The sequence below is a fragment of the Bombus vosnesenskii genome, unplaced genomic scaffold, assembly GCF_011952255.1.
Source record: "Bombus vosnesenskii isolate JDL3184/JDL3185 unplaced genomic scaffold, Bvos_JDL3184-5_v1.1 scf7180000013262, whole genome shotgun sequence".
Taxonomy (NCBI): Eukaryota; Metazoa; Arthropoda; class Insecta; order Hymenoptera; family Apidae; genus Bombus; species Bombus vosnesenskii.
In genome coordinates this window covers 1,624,058-1,644,084 of record NW_022882922.1, presented here as the reverse complement: position 1 = coordinate 1,644,084, position 20,027 = coordinate 1,624,058, and the positions used below count along the sequence as shown (strand labels likewise).

General features: G+C 38.7%; 1 protein-coding gene across 1 annotated transcript in view; it reads right to left on the bottom strand.

Moving 5' to 3' along the window:
* Positions 1-101: 101 nt before the first annotated feature.
* The window catches only part of LOC117230364 (N-alpha-acetyltransferase 15, NatA auxiliary subunit), a 45,305-nt gene continuing 25,379 nt past the window's right edge, over positions 102-20,027 (bottom strand). Inside the window, exons 9-11 of the mRNA XM_033487752.1 lie at positions 2,207-2,400; positions 2,022-2,130; positions 102-1,869 (exon numbers count right to left, since the gene is read on the bottom strand). Coding sequence (XP_033343643.1) covers positions 1,352-1,869; positions 2,022-2,130; positions 2,207-2,400 — 821 coding nt within the window. The 3' untranslated portion in view covers positions 102-1,351. The remainder of the gene's footprint in view (positions 1,870-2,021; positions 2,131-2,206; positions 2,401-20,027) is intronic.

Sequence of the window (20,027 nt, the reverse complement as noted above, 5' to 3'; positions counted from 1 at the left end):
TGTATATGTATTTATACATATATATCGTTAAAGTAGTAGGTGAAATATATACAAACATTATCACTAGTTTTTAGTATCTGTATCTTATTGAATTCTTTTACTTTTTTTTCATTCAAGGAAACTCACGACTTATAAGTATGTACTGGTATTTCAAAAAATAAACGAGGCAATCATAACATCGTTCGATTTGTATCGGTAAATTTGAACATTACCTTTTATTAAAATTTCTGTAATCCGTTGACATACAGATGTATGATATTTTTTTCGTTTGCTTGTTTTGCTATTGACACTTATTGTTTTCGATTTATCATATACTTTGGTAATCTGCGTACACAATATATGCACTTTTATTGTTCTTATAATAACTTTCACAGAGACTTTCGCAAATGGATGCTATTTCCATATTGACTGCTATCTCGATGGAATATCAGGGCTCCAATCCAAACGTAGATTATTACCCTGGCTTTAAACACAGGAATAAAATCGTGTTTCTAGAAGAAAAACATTAGATCGTTCACTTGACAAGTTTGAACGGTTTTTGCGAATGAAGTGAACTGGAGAAGTTAGTATATGACTTGGAACAAAGTCTATTCTCAAAAAGTAGCGACGAACATGCGTGGTACAATTATCGGTGCTCGATGATCGTCTAGTTTCTCAACTCTACACAGTAGAGTATTTATGTAGACATCGCTGAAAATAGTACACCTTAACATCAAGTAGAAATATTCATAGAACGCGCATACGAATGTATACAAGTCTTGTATTTTGTACCAATGTGTTAGTTTACGCACGTCATATATTTTACACACTGTACTTCACCCCATCCCTCCCTGCCCTGCCCCAATCCCATCTATGCACTAAACATTTTCACACTTTGTCAATCCTTCTTTTCAACGTGACCGCTCTGTTGATAGAGTGCTCGTTTAATTCGTTCTGTTCCAATTGTTAATTAATATTTAGCTAAAGCCATCCTTTTCTTCGTTCACCTAAAATTCGGGACCGTGCCAGAGGCGCTTGTCTCGCGTCCCATCGTGTTATAATTTATTATTAAAGATTATTTATTCAGCACTGTCCCAGCACTGTTCACACTACATGAATCTTCCCAGGAACAGTTCGTATATAATACATGTTTAATAATTATCAATATTAAATCCGCCAATTTCGCTTCTTCTTTCACTACATATGTTCATTCGTCCGCGTGCCTTTTACATTCAACGTTAGTTTCTTTGCTCTTTTTTTTTTGTTCTTTTTCTTAAACGTAGATCAGAGCGAATCTCAGCACACTCCTCCTCCATTGCCTCGTCGTCTAACTACGCAATGATTCGCTAACGCTGGATAGCGCGTGCCTGGATCAGTTCTTGATGGAATTCTCTTTCTCTTGATGCTTGATCGTCACCGTCAGCTTTGTCTCCGGCGGTCGAAAAGCGGTCGCGTATGGGAAGTATTTGTGACATTTCGCCATATAGTCGGCGATTGTAGAGTCGCAATGGCCAAAGTCACCATTGCGCAACGATTCCAATACTTTTGTACAATTCTGTAGTGTTACACCTTCGAGATCATCAATGTTTGTGGCGAGGGAGAGAGCTTTTGTTTGAGCGGACGGGTCCAGGACGTACAACATCCTCGCACCCTGAAGCAAATGCGGCAGTGAGTTTCGATTCTTTTTTAGGAATTCCGCGTTCAATTGAGTGGGCGTTGAAGTCGAGTAGATTCCTGCAGTTTGTCGCTTTACTACCTCGCCTACTGGTCCTTCAGACGGCGAGCGGTTAGTATGCAACATGAAACGTACCAGGCACGTGTGGAGGTCCGGATTGTTAGGATCTAGATCATGCGCACGTTTTATCGACCTTAACATTAACAACGTACGACCTGCAAAAGGCGTTTAATTTTCTAAATGAAATCTAATAGTAAAATACATTGCCTTAAAAATGAATGATTATTTGCAACTATAATTATTAATCTTTTTCTTTAACAAGAATGTTACAAATGATTTGTGTCGCCAATGCTATACTGCTACGTACCTTTACGAATGTATATTTCAAATGCCATAAGGTGCGTCTCTATTCTGTTCGATGCCAAGTCTTGCAGTGGTTGTAAAAATTTGATTGCTTGCTCGAGAGGATCCTCAACCTGAAAATAATAGCTCGAATCAAATTTCATATCATCTCGAGGACATTAACTCGTCGGATTTACGCGATTTACTGACCCTTTCCAATTTCTCTGGTATAAGTTCATCTAGCGTAGGCTGTTCTAAATCGGGATCGGTCTGTTGCCGCGACTTATTGTGCTGTTCCCTCTTTTCTTGGGCTTGGGCAGCCTGTTGTCGTTCCAGTTCAGCCTTTCTACGTTGTTTTCTTTGCTTGTTTCTCAATTTCTTCAATTCTGATGGCGCTAGATTTTCTATAAAATGAAAACGAAAACAAGTTATTAACATGCACGATTACGATGGTAATAATATTATCGATAAATTGAGTTGCTATGATTGAACGAAATATAAATCCAGTGATAAACTCGATAAGCAGCCGTCATTACATGATACATCAACGATGTCGAAGACTATTCTTGTCATTGGAAATTCATTTGGAGAGAATTTCATCAATTCTTAGAAATTACACTCATTAGGAATTCCCTTAATTCAACACTGCTGTCCATAGGCAAAGAATCAAAATGCCAATTCATCGTACCCTAATTGAAAGATCTAAACTCATTCAATTGCCCTAAGGCTGGAAACACGCGTTTATTCAACGGTTTATTCAATAACTAGTTTACGAGCCGCCTTGTACCTTTTTTCCAGCGAGCGCACGTAAATTGCGTCTAACAGCAGAAATTCCCCTGTTGTCCTGAATTTTCAAGTACCGTAATATCATCGTAATTGCAGCAATGATAAATACGTGAACGCTGAAACTGTCCTCGACGCGGTTTCGACACGCACACCACTTTTACCGGCGCGAGCTCGCCCGAGCTGTGTCGAACCAAGGTCAAGCGGTTCCGTCGCGCGGCAAAAGCGATTCCGGTCGGTTTCGCAAAACGTTTTCTAACTTTTCCTCGCCTCTGGTCGTGGTCAGACCTACTGACAGCTGTTTGTAGGTCTGGCATGCGTGCACGTGTCACGCGTGCACCGCAGTCACGTGCAGTCCCGCCGACACTACCCGTGAGAGATCGTAACTTACCGGAGGGAAAGGTGGAACCTGTCCCTATCGCGATCGTGATCACGATCAACTTCCCGAATAGATTTTATAGTTTCAACTTTATAGTATAGGAGTGCTCCATTTATAAAAACGAAATATTAGTTGGCGACCGTGCCTTGTAAAATTTTGTCAGACCGTGCAAGAATTGAGTAAGACGGACCCCGTGTCAGGAAGCTTTTTTCGAGATCGATTTTTCCGTGAAAAAAAAAGAAAGAAAGGTAATTACGCAAGCAACGTATAATTTTAATAAAAATATTCAAACAAGGATGCTAGAAGAGGTGGTTGCAACATCGTGTTTATCGATAGGATCGGCGCTTCGTAACAGCCAGGCTTCTGACGAAAACTTTTCTTTTCTAATTAGATGAAAATTTGCAACGAGTCCCGGCATCGATCACTCTGATTTATAATTAATCGTGGAAAGTACTGTTCGAAGCGGTCGAGGAGGTTCGAGTTTATTGCGCTAATTCCCCTACACTTAACTTGCTCAGTGGGCATTAACGGCTTAATTACCGTCCTATTAATGCAGTTTTATAACACGAAAATCACTTGCGCGCTTTCCAATTATGTAAGGAACAGTCAATGCGTTATTTGGACGCGGTAGAAAGAGAGACTGGCTCTATGCTTCGTAAATTCGTGACTACGCACGTATGATTTCTTGTTCTTTTCCTGTAGCCATCGAACCATCTTCATCACGAGGTCTGATTATATTTGCAAACGATATCGAAACGAAAGAAATTTTGGAAGCAAGTAGAAACGAAGAATATTCGATAGTTCAATCGCGTGATAAAATAGAAATAATAATATTTACACAATATGTTATGCAGTTGTCTCTGGGACGATGTGTCGTTTGATTCTTTTTTTTTTTTTTTTTAATGTCTTTTGAGCATGATAACAAGCGATTATTATGAGATAGACGAGGAAGAAATCGATGAATTAGAGTATACGATCGATCTTAATTGTACACAATACATAGATGTTTGATTTATTCACCTTTGCTCGATCTCCACGATTTTGTTCGATTTCACCTTGAAGATGTAATTTGGCTTCCTTCCTTATATTCATTAAGCGTGTAAAAATAAAGATTATCATTGACTGTGTTTTTAAAACACACATATTACACCACCGTCAGATTGTACAATCACACACCGTGATAACATATTCTACGAAAACAATGGTTAAAACAGTGATGATGACGTCCAACGAGAACACGACAACACGCGAATATTACGAGATAATCGAGAAAAAAATCAAAATGAGCTCGAAGTTATGATCGATCATAATCGTGCACGATAGAAGTTTGGTTTGTTCATCTTTGTTCGATCTCTTCGATCTTGTTCCGTTCAATCTTGAGGATGTAATTCGATTTCCTATTTCACATTTATCGAGCGTGAAAAAATAAAGGTTGTCATTGACGATGTATTGAATGTATCCGAAACGTATCACGTCTCCAGCCTTAGGTTGCACAACCACGCAAAATGATAACGTAATTTGTGCAAACAATGGTAAAAACGGAGACACAGAGGATAATTAGAGACTTTGACGTAATCAGTGCTTATCTCTCTTTTTCTCTCTCGTCTTCATAAAATAGTCGACGAATAAATCTTAGCGCGTGTCATTCTTAGTGTTTGGACATCATTCGTGGTATTGCTGTCTTACAAAATCTCAATTTAACCCTCTTTTCTCACTATTTTCTACTCGTGTCTCATTTTTTATTCTCTTCCAACGAGTATGTTTATAACAATATACAACATTTCCATGTGTATTTTTGTATGTGTATATATATACACACATATAGGTTTACATTTTTCATTGGTTTTCAATGACAAGAAGAAAAATTACTTTCGCATGTATCGTTGTCTGTATCTTCGATATATTATCACTTCGAATCAATCACTTCAAAGAATAAAGACTGTACATAAAAAGTCTTCACGCGTCAAATTTGATTTACGCAATTCCATAAATGCGCCGCAAGGGCTATCCCTCGGACTTCTATTCCAAACAATCAATCATCTTATACCTACAATAGATCTAACTCGTTTCAAAAGACTAGTATCGAGCGGTCAGCGATTTTAATTGGTCTGAGTGGCGCGGGAAAATATCGTCGGCAATTAGGGACCGGTATGCGGCTGACAGGCGAAGAATTTTTCATCCTTGACAAAGGGGGACCTTGCCAGCGTGCATTACGACCGCGTTGCGGAATGTGGAGCAACAGGCGGTACCCGCACGCAACGACGTTTATGCAAATCTCATCCCCATCGATTACCACAGTGTGATCATTAGATCGTGGATTTTTATGCAAATTCCTATTTTTGCAAACGCAACTAAAGAAATGCTACCCTAAATCATTTTCGCTTAACTCCAAAATAAACCGCGGATTTTTATTCATTTATACAAATTTGAAGGTACAAAAATGTATAGAATGCACATTTAATAACTCGAAACTATAAAGAAGAATATTCGTTAAAATATTTGGTAGGCGAAATAGATCTTAGATTCTTTTCTTAAATTACATTTTTTAAATTACATTGGTAAAGATATTTCAATTTGCATAGATATCTGCGATTAAATTATAACCAATACCTTGGACATTTCATACGTTTCTGCGTACGAATGCTTTGCACTTTTTAATCTTCCTACAGGCTCATAAATATATGCGTTGACACGGCCTTGTTAATCGAGGAAATCGATCCGAATCGCGATTTCCTGCTATGGGCAACGCCTCGAAAATTCGATTTTATCGACGAGGCCCTCTTTCCATTACGAAAGTGGTGACGTTGTAGAGGAGCATCGTAATTGCGCGTCGAATTCCGACGCAAATGGCGCATGCTGGCCCTCGCGGTTCGACGATCGATGATTTCTATTTGGATCGCGTCTGACGAATTTCACACGATTCTGGTAGCGGTAGAAAGTAAGCGCGAGTAAACTCGTGTTCGGCAATTTCTTTCGAGTTTGCTTGTGTAGGATCGTCACACCCTTTGTTTCCTACGTGATCGTATTTTGTATTTTTAGCGCTATGCCGAGTATTTTTATCCTAGCCTTTAACATTACTTTTCATCTTTTCCGTTTTGCAACTTCCTTTAAAAAATTCTCTATATCTACAGTAAGTGTAGGAATGACAATCAATTTCGATAAAATCCTTGTCGAACATTGTTTCTTTAAAACATTTTATCAAATAAAAAATATTTACATATTTTTCAAAACTTTCAGGTTGAGTTTCATAAAGAAATATTTATTTATACCTTTCGCGAAGATATTGAGAAATACTCAGGAACAAGCGAGAAATACACGCAATATGTATACGTACAAAAGCTCTACCTGAACCTGAAATTATATATAGTACAATTACCCAATGTGAGTTCAAAATGAAAATAATCTCTATTTTTCGTCGCAAATTAAAATCTCAACGCTTCTTTCTTCCTCGCTTTACAAGTTCCATCTTCAAGTATCTGGATTATTTTTAAATCAGGTCACTTCGATAAAGCGATAAACCTGAATCCCATCTTAGAAATAGGTCACCGATCAACCCAAACGGCACGCGCTGTCCAAAACTCAACGTCCCCCATTTGTCGTCCGTACGAAACGTCCTCGTCAGCGTTTTAAAAATACGTGCACCGACGTCGGAATTTCGTTTTGCATAAAACGCATCTGACGCGTGCAACGGATCCAGTTTTGCTAGGTGAAATAATTACGGTTAGGTAAGACGCTGCAAGCAAGTAGTGCAAATGACGGGGGCGGCAAGGTTGGTGGATACAAAAAGGCAGTGCGTCTCGCTTAAATCGCCGTCATTAAAACGCTGGGAGAGAAACAACGAGAGAACGGCGAATAAAAATGTTCAAATGACGCTTTTATCTTCGTAATCGAGTACGCAGAAGTGTAGCTGTTATTTCGATTTAACTAGCCACACGCTGTCGCAAACATGCGCCCACGAGCGTCCTCAACGAGCCATTTTTGTTTCTTCCTGCGGTTTCCTAGCTTATCGTGCGAATCGACTTTTGCTAATCGACGTTGCAGGGGACCGCGATAAAACTCAATAAATTCAACTGTATCCGGAATAAAGAGAAAAGTCGAATGGTTTCGAAATGTCCATATTTGCAGTAGTTTGTTATTTTTTAATGCAACGATGCACTCTATATATAACTCTCTAGTTGCAGTTCTTTTTCAATGAAGTTATACACGTTTTCCTTTTAGACACGTTATTCTTTTCGTATATTCTATCCGAACACTCTTAATGAACGTATTAGAGTGTTCGAAATTTGACAGTTATAGAAGTTTTTGATTAGAAGATGACTCGATTTTTAACACTTTCGTATTAAATTGTTCGATACCGACATACCAATAGATCAATAGCATATCAAATAACGATAGAATATATCGACATATATCAACATGTCAAACGGAGGAATAAATTTAATAGCGATTGAAATCGATCGTTGCGCTTCCAAGAAATCCACGCAAATGTATTGGCCATTGAATATTAATTCGCACGTTGTCTAGTATGCGGTACCGCTAGCCTCGATGTATTCAGTCAATCTAACGGACAACGAAGGCAATAAATAATTAGATTTTTGCCGCGGGGAGACGCGCTGCTGCCTTCCTTCGTTTCCTCGCGCCCTTTGCACGCATATAATCGCATCATGTCGCAATGAAGTTTTCCTTCGTTCGGTGAAAGTCGAACGCGGAAATGGATAAACGATACTGGTAATCTGTTGCTCAATACTCGATAAAGGAATAACGTTGATGAAGTTACAACGAGTGAGCGAAGAATAAAGCTTTAATTGATGTCATAGAGTAAAGGCAATTAACAGTATCGTGAAGTATCGTTTCCAGACATTGTGTATATTAGAGAGAGTAGAGATAGCCTTGAAGACTGATTGATATCAGTCTAAATTTATTTCTTTTTTTTTTTTATTTTTTTAATTGCATTCTACGTTGAAATTTTGAATGAATATCGAAGAAAGCTTATCTGAAACGAATAAAGAATATCTTTTATAAAGAGAAGAGGAAGCTAAATCTAAGGGAGGCCAGTGAAAAGCTTTGTTCTCATCCGCGCTTAATTAGTTCTATACTTAACGCCATACAAACTACACATTTCATCCACTTGTCCAATAACGTTAAATTTATCGAGGTAATACGTTACGTAAGAAGTACTTTGCTTTGCCGTTCAATGGTTAATGGCCGCGTAGTTTTTCTTTCAGCTATTCATAACTCTGTCTTGGTAGGAACGCGAGATATTTCTATCGAGTATTGAAAAACATAAAAGAAGATTATTAATTTGAAGTTATGCGGGGTTTCGAGTTGCGTAATTTCTACTGCAGCACTAAGTAGAGTCGTGCGGATACTTTCGTGGTGAATACGGGTACAAGCGGAAGTTCAAGAACGCACATACGGTCAACAATCGGAATGCACGCAACGATGCGGCAGGCTTGTCAGTGTCGAGGGGAATCGGTTGACAGAAATCCAGGTGAATTCAAAATGAAAAGATTTCGTAACTGTACGTAGCGACTTTTACCACTTTGCATCGAAACAATCGAGCTTTGTTCCGGGTTGACGTTTATTTCGAACGAACTTGGTTTCTTCGAATTTTCCAGAGAACAAGCGTATCTTACATTACTGAAACTTACTTTAGAATAGAAAAATACGGCCTCTAGATAAAACGAGAAATCTATTATACGAGCAGATAAAATTGCATTGGACCTCTTTGACTCAAGAACAAACTGACCATTGCGATTTCCTGTGTTTCGAACGTTATCAACGCCTCGAAATCTAATGGAACCGATTATTTATTACTGTACGTTACGAGACAATACCAGGATTATCGGTTATATGAAATTGAAAGCGGAGAAAGGTGTAAAACAAAACTTAACAACGAAAGTTATTGGAACTACGTAATCGTGGTACGCAACAATGTGTGTCTGTAAAAATCGTAAACAATATCGATCACACAAGAATACAGATTCAGGAAAAAACTAACAACAATGTAACTTTGAGATCCATTATGTTGCACAACGCTGATTGTATCTTAGACATAAATTGGACAATTGTTGTCGTACAATATTTAACAATAAATACAACTGCAATACTTGGAAGGCGTTACGTACGAGCAGAACCATCGATTACCTAATGTTGAACTCAAAAGAGAATGTTATTTAAATTTAAAAGTAGTATCTAGATTTTAATGATTTTTTAAATAAATATCGCTCATGTGTGGTCACGTGTACGTTCGACTAAAATTCAAGGAGAAAGCAAAAATGGTCGAAGATTAGACATAATAATGGTTCCCCGAACTGCACAATACCATGTCAGATACAATAGCCACAGACATTTCCATACGATTTCAATGACATGTGCTACTAGGAAATGTAGTGACAACAGTACGTGACGTTACGTTGATTGTCATTAATTGACAATACATATCGACTATGGATAGTTGAAGGTACGAAAGGGGATAGAAATTCAAAATTAAAATAACGACTTTGTAATAAAAAATGTATCAATGTAGAAGTTCAGATTATAACTTGACATAAGATCGCTTAAATGAGAAAAAAAGGCAACCACACGACTGAATTCTTCAGCTTACGCAATGTTATTTTAGAAGCAACGCCCTCAACGTCATCACATTCTTTCTATGATACACGATATCCAGAAACTTAACAATCACGATGCTCTATATATAATCGTAGAATATACGAGCGATTGATCAGCCTCAACTAAATAATAAAACAGTTAACAAAAAAACCCTAATCGCAATACGACAATTCTTCAGTCTCGAATCATCATGAATCTCTATCAATAACGTTATGTTAAACTGAAATAAAAATTACTCGACGGTTAGAGACTACAGAAGAATCTTCCAGATCACACGACATCGTCCTAGAAACAACTCTCATCGATGTCTCTTCTCTACCAAGTACTTGAACGATACTAAGAAACGGTGACAGCAAGTAGTACACCATTAACAGACGATGCAGAAATTGTCGATTATACGAGTGTGTTTCACGATTATAAGGAACGCAACGAGGAACGATAATGCTCCTCCATGAAAATGACGGTAATCGCTAAGAAAAAGTCGCGTCTCCTATGATCGTCGTTGCGACGCGTGCCGCCTCATGTTTTTTTCCATTTCGTAATCCATTACCATGGATATAGACTATTCATTTTGTCGTAGTAGAGCGTAGTTACAAGGTCTGACAAATTATGATGAAATTACCAGCGCCGTTCGTCTTTAATAGCGCGAGCCTCTCCTAGTTCCATAGTTCATTCATTCATGCAAAATCTTTCTATTCCTTTGTTTTCGAATTGCATAAATATTCACAGTCTAACGTTAATATTTATAGACGTGATGCTCATAGGAACATTTTCTCAACGAATCTGAAGAAATAATCATTGAAACATGATTATCCGTATTCATCTGAAAAACAAAAAATATCGATGTCAAAGGATCACGCAGGGGTTACGTTGGACAAATTATCATCCAGAAATATTCGTGTAAATTAGCGAGGATTCGTTAACACGCGTTTACAGAGAGAATCAAACTCGAAGGAAAAACCGTGTATTCGATGACGTCGTTTCTTTTTCGCCGTGCGAAGTTGCTGGAACGTAAATGGATCGCTTGTAATTTCAATTAACGTTATCCAATGTCGCGACTTTATTGAGTTATTAGATGAATAGAGATGCGTTTTCAATCAAATGCTCGACCGTGAGTAATCGCGAGATTTGTTGTTTATGCGCATGTCCATTATGTAAGCGGCAACAGTACATTTCTGGTATTCGTGTACTATCTCATCCGTGTTGGTAGATATTTACGAGTTACGAGACTGTCCGATCGTCTCTGACGGAATTATTCGAAGAACGTGAAATGTAAAGCGTTTAGGGGAGGCGGTTCTCCGGCTGGGATAAGCGATCCTAATCTGCTGATCGTGGGTTAACTCAATTCTCGAGTCGATACGTTCGCGCAAGTGGTATTTACAAATGTTGCTTGTCATCGGTAAATCTTTTTATCGTGCAAATAAATTAATTGGTGCTCAGCTTGGTTAAAGAATAGGTCAATTTTATGCTCCACCGATTTGTATGGTCGTAGAAAGCTAGTGAATTTTGTATATCTAGAAACATTCAGTGGCTCGTACGATTTTTAAGAGAAAATTTTTTCGTACTTGAAAGCGAATATTTTACGTAGTGAGTCATTTTATGTTATTTCTTAACGTTTCTCACTGTATTAGTTTGCAATTTGAGGATTATTAGAGTTGTTGCGAGTATATCAACGTTTTTTCTCGATTACTGCAACGCTTAAGCAATCGTTTAAATAAAAATATATAAAAGGTAGAAAATATTCCCAAGTGTAAATATCGAATGTTTCCACTCATGCCGATTCGACAATTTTTACGTAGATTTTTGCAGAAATTATTCAAACATGATATTTTTAGTGATACACGAGTACCACGCGATTTTTAGTGAAAAGAATGTTCGTAACGATATAAACGAATTCGAAAAGAGCGATGGCAGTGCATACAAAAAGGACATAAGCCATGGGAAGCACAAAGGAACAATGAACGCCGAAACAGGTAACTGAAGAGTCTAACCCCTGAAAGTCTGATGATAATCGTGATGACGTTCAAAGATTTATATTCGATCTACCGCGTTGACGTAACTTCAAAAGGGTATCTGACGCTTTTGCCGATACCACCAAAGGCATCGCCATTTTACCGTGCTTTTACAGATATTATCCAGAATATCGTAACAGCAATAAATAGCGCGATATGAAAAAGTAAACTCGTTCGATTTTAAAATTCGTGGTGTCGATTCTCTTCTATACTAAATCACGATTCTCGTTTATCGCCGTAATACGTTACCAATGCCCCCGTTTTTACGAAGTCGAACGTTCGTGAGAAGAATGGGAGAAAGGTTAAATTCCTCCTAGAACCACGGGCGTGTGTAGCCAACGTACGTATATAAAAAGTAGAAGAAAAAAAGAAGAAAGAGAACGACTAGATATGAAATATTTAAAAATCAAAACCGATGCACGCGTTCTGATAATAATTGCGACAATGTTCTTCGTATCTCGTCGGGTCATTGTATGCAGATCGAAGAACACGACTGGTATTCAGTGGGTTCAGTGGTATATTACGTATTCGAAGAGTATCGTGACCGTAATGGCGTGTATGAGACGGTGAACAATTCGAACGCACCACTGACGAATGCATTGTCAACCGAAGCAACGACCGATCAAAGCGTATCGAGCATTCGAACGCCCAAACGATCGTAGCTTCGTTCGCTTCCATGAGAAAGCTGCGATCGATTATTCACATTCGCGGGTCGGTCAAGAACCGTGATTCATCATCGATCCGGACAGTTCCCGATGTTTTTGCGTACACGCGCCTTCCCGTCGACTTTGCTCGATCGTTCGACGCGCTTCGATACGATATATCATGGTGCAATGATGTTAAATGATTTATAATTGATGTAGAAGCCACTGTGAGCTCGATAACTGTCGATCGATCTTTAACTATAAACATCGAGTGGAACAGCGATACTATTGTCCTTAATTGAAATTTGAGGAGAGACGTCGTTGCTCCGTTTATATAACGATTCGAAACATGATTTTTCTAATGGCAGGGAATAGTTTATAAATATACAGGAAATCGTTATAAGAAACATTGTTCGAAATAAGAAGGAAGTACGTTCGGAACGTAAGATGAATGAAACGTATGTAAGAAACGCTAGGCAAATTTCAACAATGGCTCGGTGCTATTGTGATTTTCATTCTGGCCAATTGTTCGCTTGTCCTCGAACAAATAGCCATAAGCGATTCCGTCGACTTGGAACAGTTAGAACACGTAGCCAGCGATCTTACAATTTTAAAGTTCCCGGTTTCGATCGAGAACTTTAAAAAGCTCTCCATATAAATATTCAAAATTTATAAAAACGTAATAAAGAGTACGCCAAATTGAGAAATTTATCGAAACTTTTATTCCAGACATTCTATTTGATTGCGCATGGAGGATCTATTCTCAGAAGATACAGAAACTATTCACCCCATTCTCAGCTGTGCCATTTATTACTATACGTCCTATCCATTAAGCATGAGAAACACTTAAGAATAGAATCTCTCAGGCTGATCTATTTTCTGGCATGAAATTTTTAATGGAGACGATCCATGTTTAGAAGCGAAAAGTGGAACCTTTCCATGAACATCAACTGGATTGTCTTCGTACCGTCTTCCACGAAGCGATCAAAGTGCATCAATCCGCTCGTAGACTATCCCCTTTCGGTCTGTGACGCAAATCGGAGCTGGATTCGTTCGCCTTTTTCTTCATCGATTCTCACTGATTCACTTCGACCTGCCACTCTTGTTTCATAACGAGCGCGAAACCGGTGAAAAATAGATTTCACGCGAAACGTGATTTCAGTGCCTCGGTCTCGTCTGCGCGTTGCATCAAATTTTGCAAATAGCAGCAAGCAATAAGTCCAGATATAGTGAGTAGAACAAGGTCCATAGAGGAAATGCCTGTTTCGTGGATCGATCGGTCTTCGTCTCTCCGAGTTGTTTGAGACTGTTTGAAATTGTTTTACTTTTACTCTATTCTTGGCCGTTATGACGTAAGATGAAAATACATATAAGGATCGTTGTCGAATGAACGCAAACACTGAGCTAGCCTTGTCATCAAACTGCAATATCCTCGGCAAATAACAGGTAGTACGATACTTCTTATTATCTTCACTCTTCACAAGTTAACGATGTATTATAATAATTTATGTATTATAATAATACATAATAATATTATGTATTATTATAATAATTTAAGCGATTGAGTATTGTCTTAAAACTACACGCGCGTTAATAAGTAAAATACCTATTAACTAAAACGTGCAATCAGTGAAATTTGTCTATCTTGTACGTCAGAATAGCCCATCCGCTTTTAAATTAAACGCAACCGTATCACATTCTTATCTGCAATTGCAATACGCTGACGCTTGGATCCCGTTTTGCCCGAAGCATCAATTGCTAAAACGTGTTACGATTTAACAATCGATCGAATTTATGATCCGTATCAAGCTCACCTTCCATCTCTACCATAGTCAGTAAGTAAATCCCACCGCACCGTGACCTTTCCTCCCCTGACCATAGCGCAACTACAACTTCGATTGAAACCTCGGCAAACGATCTCACCAGCGTTCCATCGGAAATTTTTCTTCAGAGCTTTCCTCTCGTTTCGGGATCGGCGGATTTTGCCCGATAACCTGCCAGCGATATCATCGGCCGAGATATATCGTGGCCGACGACTCGCCCACGTTTCCCACTCGTGTTCTATATGTAGTGAAGGGTGTGTGCAAATGCTTACACGGAGCAAGTGCTAGGCGTGGCTCATAGAGGAGAAATAAGAAAGGGATCCGTGGTCTCTCTCTTTCTCTCTCGTGGCAATATCGACTGGAAAGGCCTTAACGTTACCGCTGGAGCGACGCCACCGGAATGTTAACTTCCCATGGTGGGTTTCGTGATCGACGCACGAAAAGAAAAGGCCAGTTTCGACCGGGTCTCTCGCGGCAAGGCGAGCGTGATCGAATCCCGGATTCGCCGTGGCAAGGTCGTGATCCCCGACCATGTTGAGAGAGTGCATCGACAAGCCTTTTTTCAAATTCTATCAGCAGGATGTTCTTCGACGATCTTCCCTGCGCTTTGTCCTGCCTCCTTGCTTTCTTTTTCTTTACGTCCGTTTGAATATCATGCGTCAGACTTGGCCATCATTTCCATTGTATCCAACTTTTTCGGCTGAGAACAGCGCAGAAGCAGATACGAATCGCTCAGAAACTAAATTGATCGACTACGTGAATAATCAGGGAATAAAGAAGAATGTGTTAAATACTGTAATGGGAAAATTTACGATTGTTTATGTTATTCCCTTGCAATAAATGAAGTTATAGAGGTAAATCCTTAGTTTCTTGAGATGTTACGATACTAATCGTTTATTCAGCAATTATTTCTAAGTATACTGTATACGCTCGAGAGAAGTATCAAAAAAAAAGGAAATTTGTAATTGAATTGGCTAAAGTAACCGTTTGGAGAACGATCGCGTTGGTTACGCGTGTTTATCGAATCGGTGGTGTTTCGGTAGAGAAATAAGTTAATCACCGCAATCCGGCGATTGTGCAACAAGCAATTGACAAGTAGTCATTAATTTATCTCTATCCTTTAAGTCTACTTAAAAATAAGTGGAAACTATTTCTAACTGTGCAGCTATAAAATATGCATAATCTTAGTATTACACTTTCTTTCCTACAATTTTCACCTCATATGTCTGAATGCCGCTGTATTCTTAATAAAACTGTTGTAGACCGTATATTGTACTGGAAGAGTGTTATAACTACAACATAAGTGACTAACTATGATTTCCATTATTACCAAGATCTTCCAATATTACTCCTTTATTACGGGAGCAATGGAATTGAATTTCCCAGTAAGCAGCTTGGAAGGTCTTGTCAAAAGTCTCAACGAAAATGCTTCATGAAACGGACGAGTCGTCCCGAGCGATATAATCGCGATATTCATGGCTCGCGCCATGAATTACCGCCACGTAACAGTTCCTTAGGCATTTTCGCTACAAAGGAACGCGAATACGAGAAATTGAATGACGAAACAGCGCCTGAATATTAATGTTCATTGCCCGTGGCTCAACATGCATTATAATCCAGACGAGAATGCAAAACACATTTCGTCCGAACTATTTCCAGCGTTTCACGAACGAAAAGTCCCGTCGCGATAAAATTCCTTACGAAACGATACGAACGAATACCGCTAATTCATAATCTCCTCCTCTTGACGAGAAGTAAGAACTAGGTTCGATCTGTCGATGCTATTCTTAGGATACGGTGAATTTCAGAGAAACAGCGACGTAATGTTTCTTCGATTCTTCACTCGTCAAACAATGGTGGAGGATTTCGCGTATGTTACGAGAGCACAACGAAATAAACTTATTCGCGTTACAATTCGCGAAAGAACCGCAAATAGGGAAAGAAAATGGCCTTAAATCTTCTCCAGTAGGTCTTTGCTTTCTTGTAAACTTTCACCGTAACGATAATTCTTCGCGTTATATTTCCGTGAAATTCAATAGCATTTGTTTAAAAAATTGTCACATTTTGCATCCCTTTAAATATCCTGTTTTTTATCGACTCGTATAGACTCGTAAGTCTTGATATTTTTCCCTCTTTACAGCATTAATGGCGTTGCCTGCTATTCGAACGAACTGCAAATACGCGATTTCTTTCGGTTGACTAATATGGAAAACGTATAGATACCTAGACGTGAATAGGCAAATTCTACGAATGAGAACGCACGAATACGGAGATTTTACGCATAAAACGCACGAACAATTAAGGTTACGTTCACCGATAATCGCCGCCGTTGTACATTTTTCTCTTCCTTCATTCTACATTTACTTCGAATGCAGCTATGACGTGCATCCGATATCTCGCGTTTCTCATAAAGAAATGCATTCGTATAAATTCAAGTTTTTACCGTGGAAAGCACAACGATTTACCTTTATAGGATACGAACGATTTCGATATCCGATGACTGGTAATTGGCTCGAAGTATTGGAAATTATTTTAGGTATTGCAGCGTCGTGAATTTAAAGTGAAAGAGGCCTTTGTACAGATATTACAGAGATATGAAATAATATTCTCAGAAGCTATACTTATCAACTTCATAAATTTAAATGCATAGAAAAGTGAGAATTATAAATATTATTTTCATAAATTTATTTTCGCTGTAAAATATTTCCTCTCACAATTATGCACATTCTATTTTTAATTATTAGTCACGGGAAATGTTCCTCAATGATGTCGTCCGTTTCTCAACTATAAGATAAAAGAAATTCCTATGTATATAGTATGAAATACTTGATGCTATTGCATTCTTTCTCTGGAAAATTTCATGTAACTTCAGAGATTTTCCTGCATTTTGGAGAATTTCCTACCATTTCCAACCTCCCTGCGTCTTCAAATTTTCCAAGAACCTCCAACCGAACGACAACGGTTTCACAATGATCACACGTATAGCAAGATACGCGTTAATAATGTAGGTAGCCCTTTCTCCGATACTTTTCCAGGCGACAAGACCTGAAAGCTTGTCAACTCTCGCAAGAAGACAATAGGGCGGTTCGAGCGTAAAGATCGAGTGCGAACAAGCGCGGAAAACACCGAAAAGGAAAGGACGCGAGTCGAATCTCAACGAAATCGCGGCGAAAGCGACGGATGTTAACGGTAATATGCAGCGGCGAGCAATGACACTTTCGCTAGTCGCTCTTCTTCTTCTATAGAAGGTCATTGTACGTGTAAAAATACAGACAACACGCTGACGGAATTCGTAATGAGCGATGGAACAAGAGCGGCCGCGTTTAAGTAGAATTTCTAATTCCGCGAGCGAAAGGGAAAATCGGTCGGAGGAAAGTTCCGCCGGCAATGCCGATGAATCGCAAAGCAGACACACGTCGCATCGTCCTTTTTCACGCACATTCAGATCAGAGTAGATGAGATTTGTTCTCAAGTTATCGAGAATATTGCCTTGACCGAATGATTCGCATAGTTCCTTGTGATGTTTAATTAAATCGTGACCTAGTTACAAGAAAATCAGATGATAATTCTTATTGATTGCTTGTATATGAAGCATCGCGTATTGCATCGAAATATCGATTACCTGTACATTAAATAGTTTTAAGACCAGTTACATTTTCTAATTTCCCTTTTGCTTTAAATTAAATTCAATGAAAGTCGTGTAATAAAAAAATATATATATCTATATCAGTTTTGATCCAAGACGTATGCAACGGACACATATATCAAATGTTAATCAATATGATTTTTGTATTTGATCTGAACGTTCTGTTGTAACTTTTCTTTTTTATACCGTACATGACACGCGTTAATAAATATCTGTACTTATTCAATGATGGAACAATTTTGTAAGCTTTGTATACATGGCAAATACAATTTATATCCTTCATCAGTGCACGGCTCGTGAACACTAATTCATTAAGTAAATGTCCTTGCTTCGTTAACTTGAGGCAAAGAGAAGTCAGCAAGGCGTATGTAATGCCGTTTGATTTTTTAAAAGCTTACGAGTATCCAAGTTGCCTTTCTTTATTCAGATTCTACGTCACGTTCCACTAAACGTATGAGACGTATCGATCTATCTCGTTATAGCTTGTTTTACGCAAGAATTTCCAAATTTGCATTAACACGACTGGACAAACACTATAAAACTGTTTTCGTAGATTCTCGTTTGCGCTGAGATCCGTTTGCTTTAATCATTCTGTTATCGAACTCGCGTGTTTGTAAGCCTAGTTTTTATAGCAGCCGTATTTTATCACAATGTTCTCCGAAGATTTATTCGCCACAAGTGAATGAAGCTCTTCGTTCTTCGCATAAAAATTTTATACGGCTTATTTATAACGTTTGAGAAAAGAACTGCTAGATATTATTAAAGAGAAACAGTGTATTCAACTGCACGCAATCAGAAAATTACGCTCGCATCGAGATCTTCCATGCCGTCCCATTGTCGTTGACTCAATTACGGTCACGTTAAATGATTAGTTCTAATCGCAAACTAACGAACCACGAGTTTCATAGTTATTATTCAACTACTAACAATCATCGTCTCGACGAACCTACGCCCTAACGACTACTGTGCTGAAGATTTTTTCGTTCTAACCATTCGCACACGTTAGATTACATCGATCAATTTCACCGATCAATTTACATCTATAGCTTTCCCACTTATCCAAACCGAATAAGTATATCAAAAATAGAAAAAATCAATTCTGAAATTGTTCTTATTCCCACTACTAAGATGGGCTTTAATGGAGTTTACATGTTATTGTATACGATTCTACGCAACACAATCGCTGCTGTCGCGAGAAACAGCACGAGAACCTCGGAATCTCTTCTGTCCCATCGTTCAAATCACCGGAACGAACGAGCAGAATTCCAAGAAAAAGAATGCAACTGCTCATCCCTATTTCGGTCACGTTCGTGTTGAATGATTGTACAAGCACCGGTACACTGTTCCAGAAAGCGAAAAAATAAAAAAAGAAAAAGGAAAAACAAAGCGACAGGGTATCTCCCCAGATTTCTACGTCACAGATTGACAGAGAAAAGCAAAAACAGGGATAACGCAGTTAACTTGGTGACTTTATGGCGAGAAAAAGAAGGCTGAGACTTATGCAGTGAATTGTTACATCTCGCGACCAATTTTTTCAGAAATTATATTACTATAGATCCAAGGAGATATTATATCGTATTGTTACTCATACTTATTTTCGAAACAAATTTTACCCGAGCTGGAATTAAACACAAATTTCTCTCATAATCTCAGCTGCGCGATAAAAGCGTTTGCTTTGAAACAAGAAGCGTACAATAGGAAGATACTGAAGAGTAACCGTTTAATATGTCTAATAACAAAGTAACATTATTTTCAAAAGCGTCGGCGTATATTGTAGCTGAGCGTACCACTACAGGATTAAAGGCCGTGACATCAAGCTACGCACCGGGGAACAACCTTTTCGCCGTGATCTTGAAATTAACCAGCCCGTCCCGGTTCTCAAGATACGCCACGATAAGTCACCTGTGAGAAACAGCATTCTCGGCTTTTGTGCGAAATTGCGGGAAAATACGCTGGCGCGTAGACACCTCGTGAGTTGGACGACAATGGGCGCGTGTCGTGGGGAAAAGAAAGAACTATCGAAACGACGGGAATACTGGACAGGTTTAATTAAGAGCTCGCGAACGTCGACATTTATCGCGTTCCATTGTTAGGACCGCTCGTCTCGAAATCATCGCGGCAACTGTTTG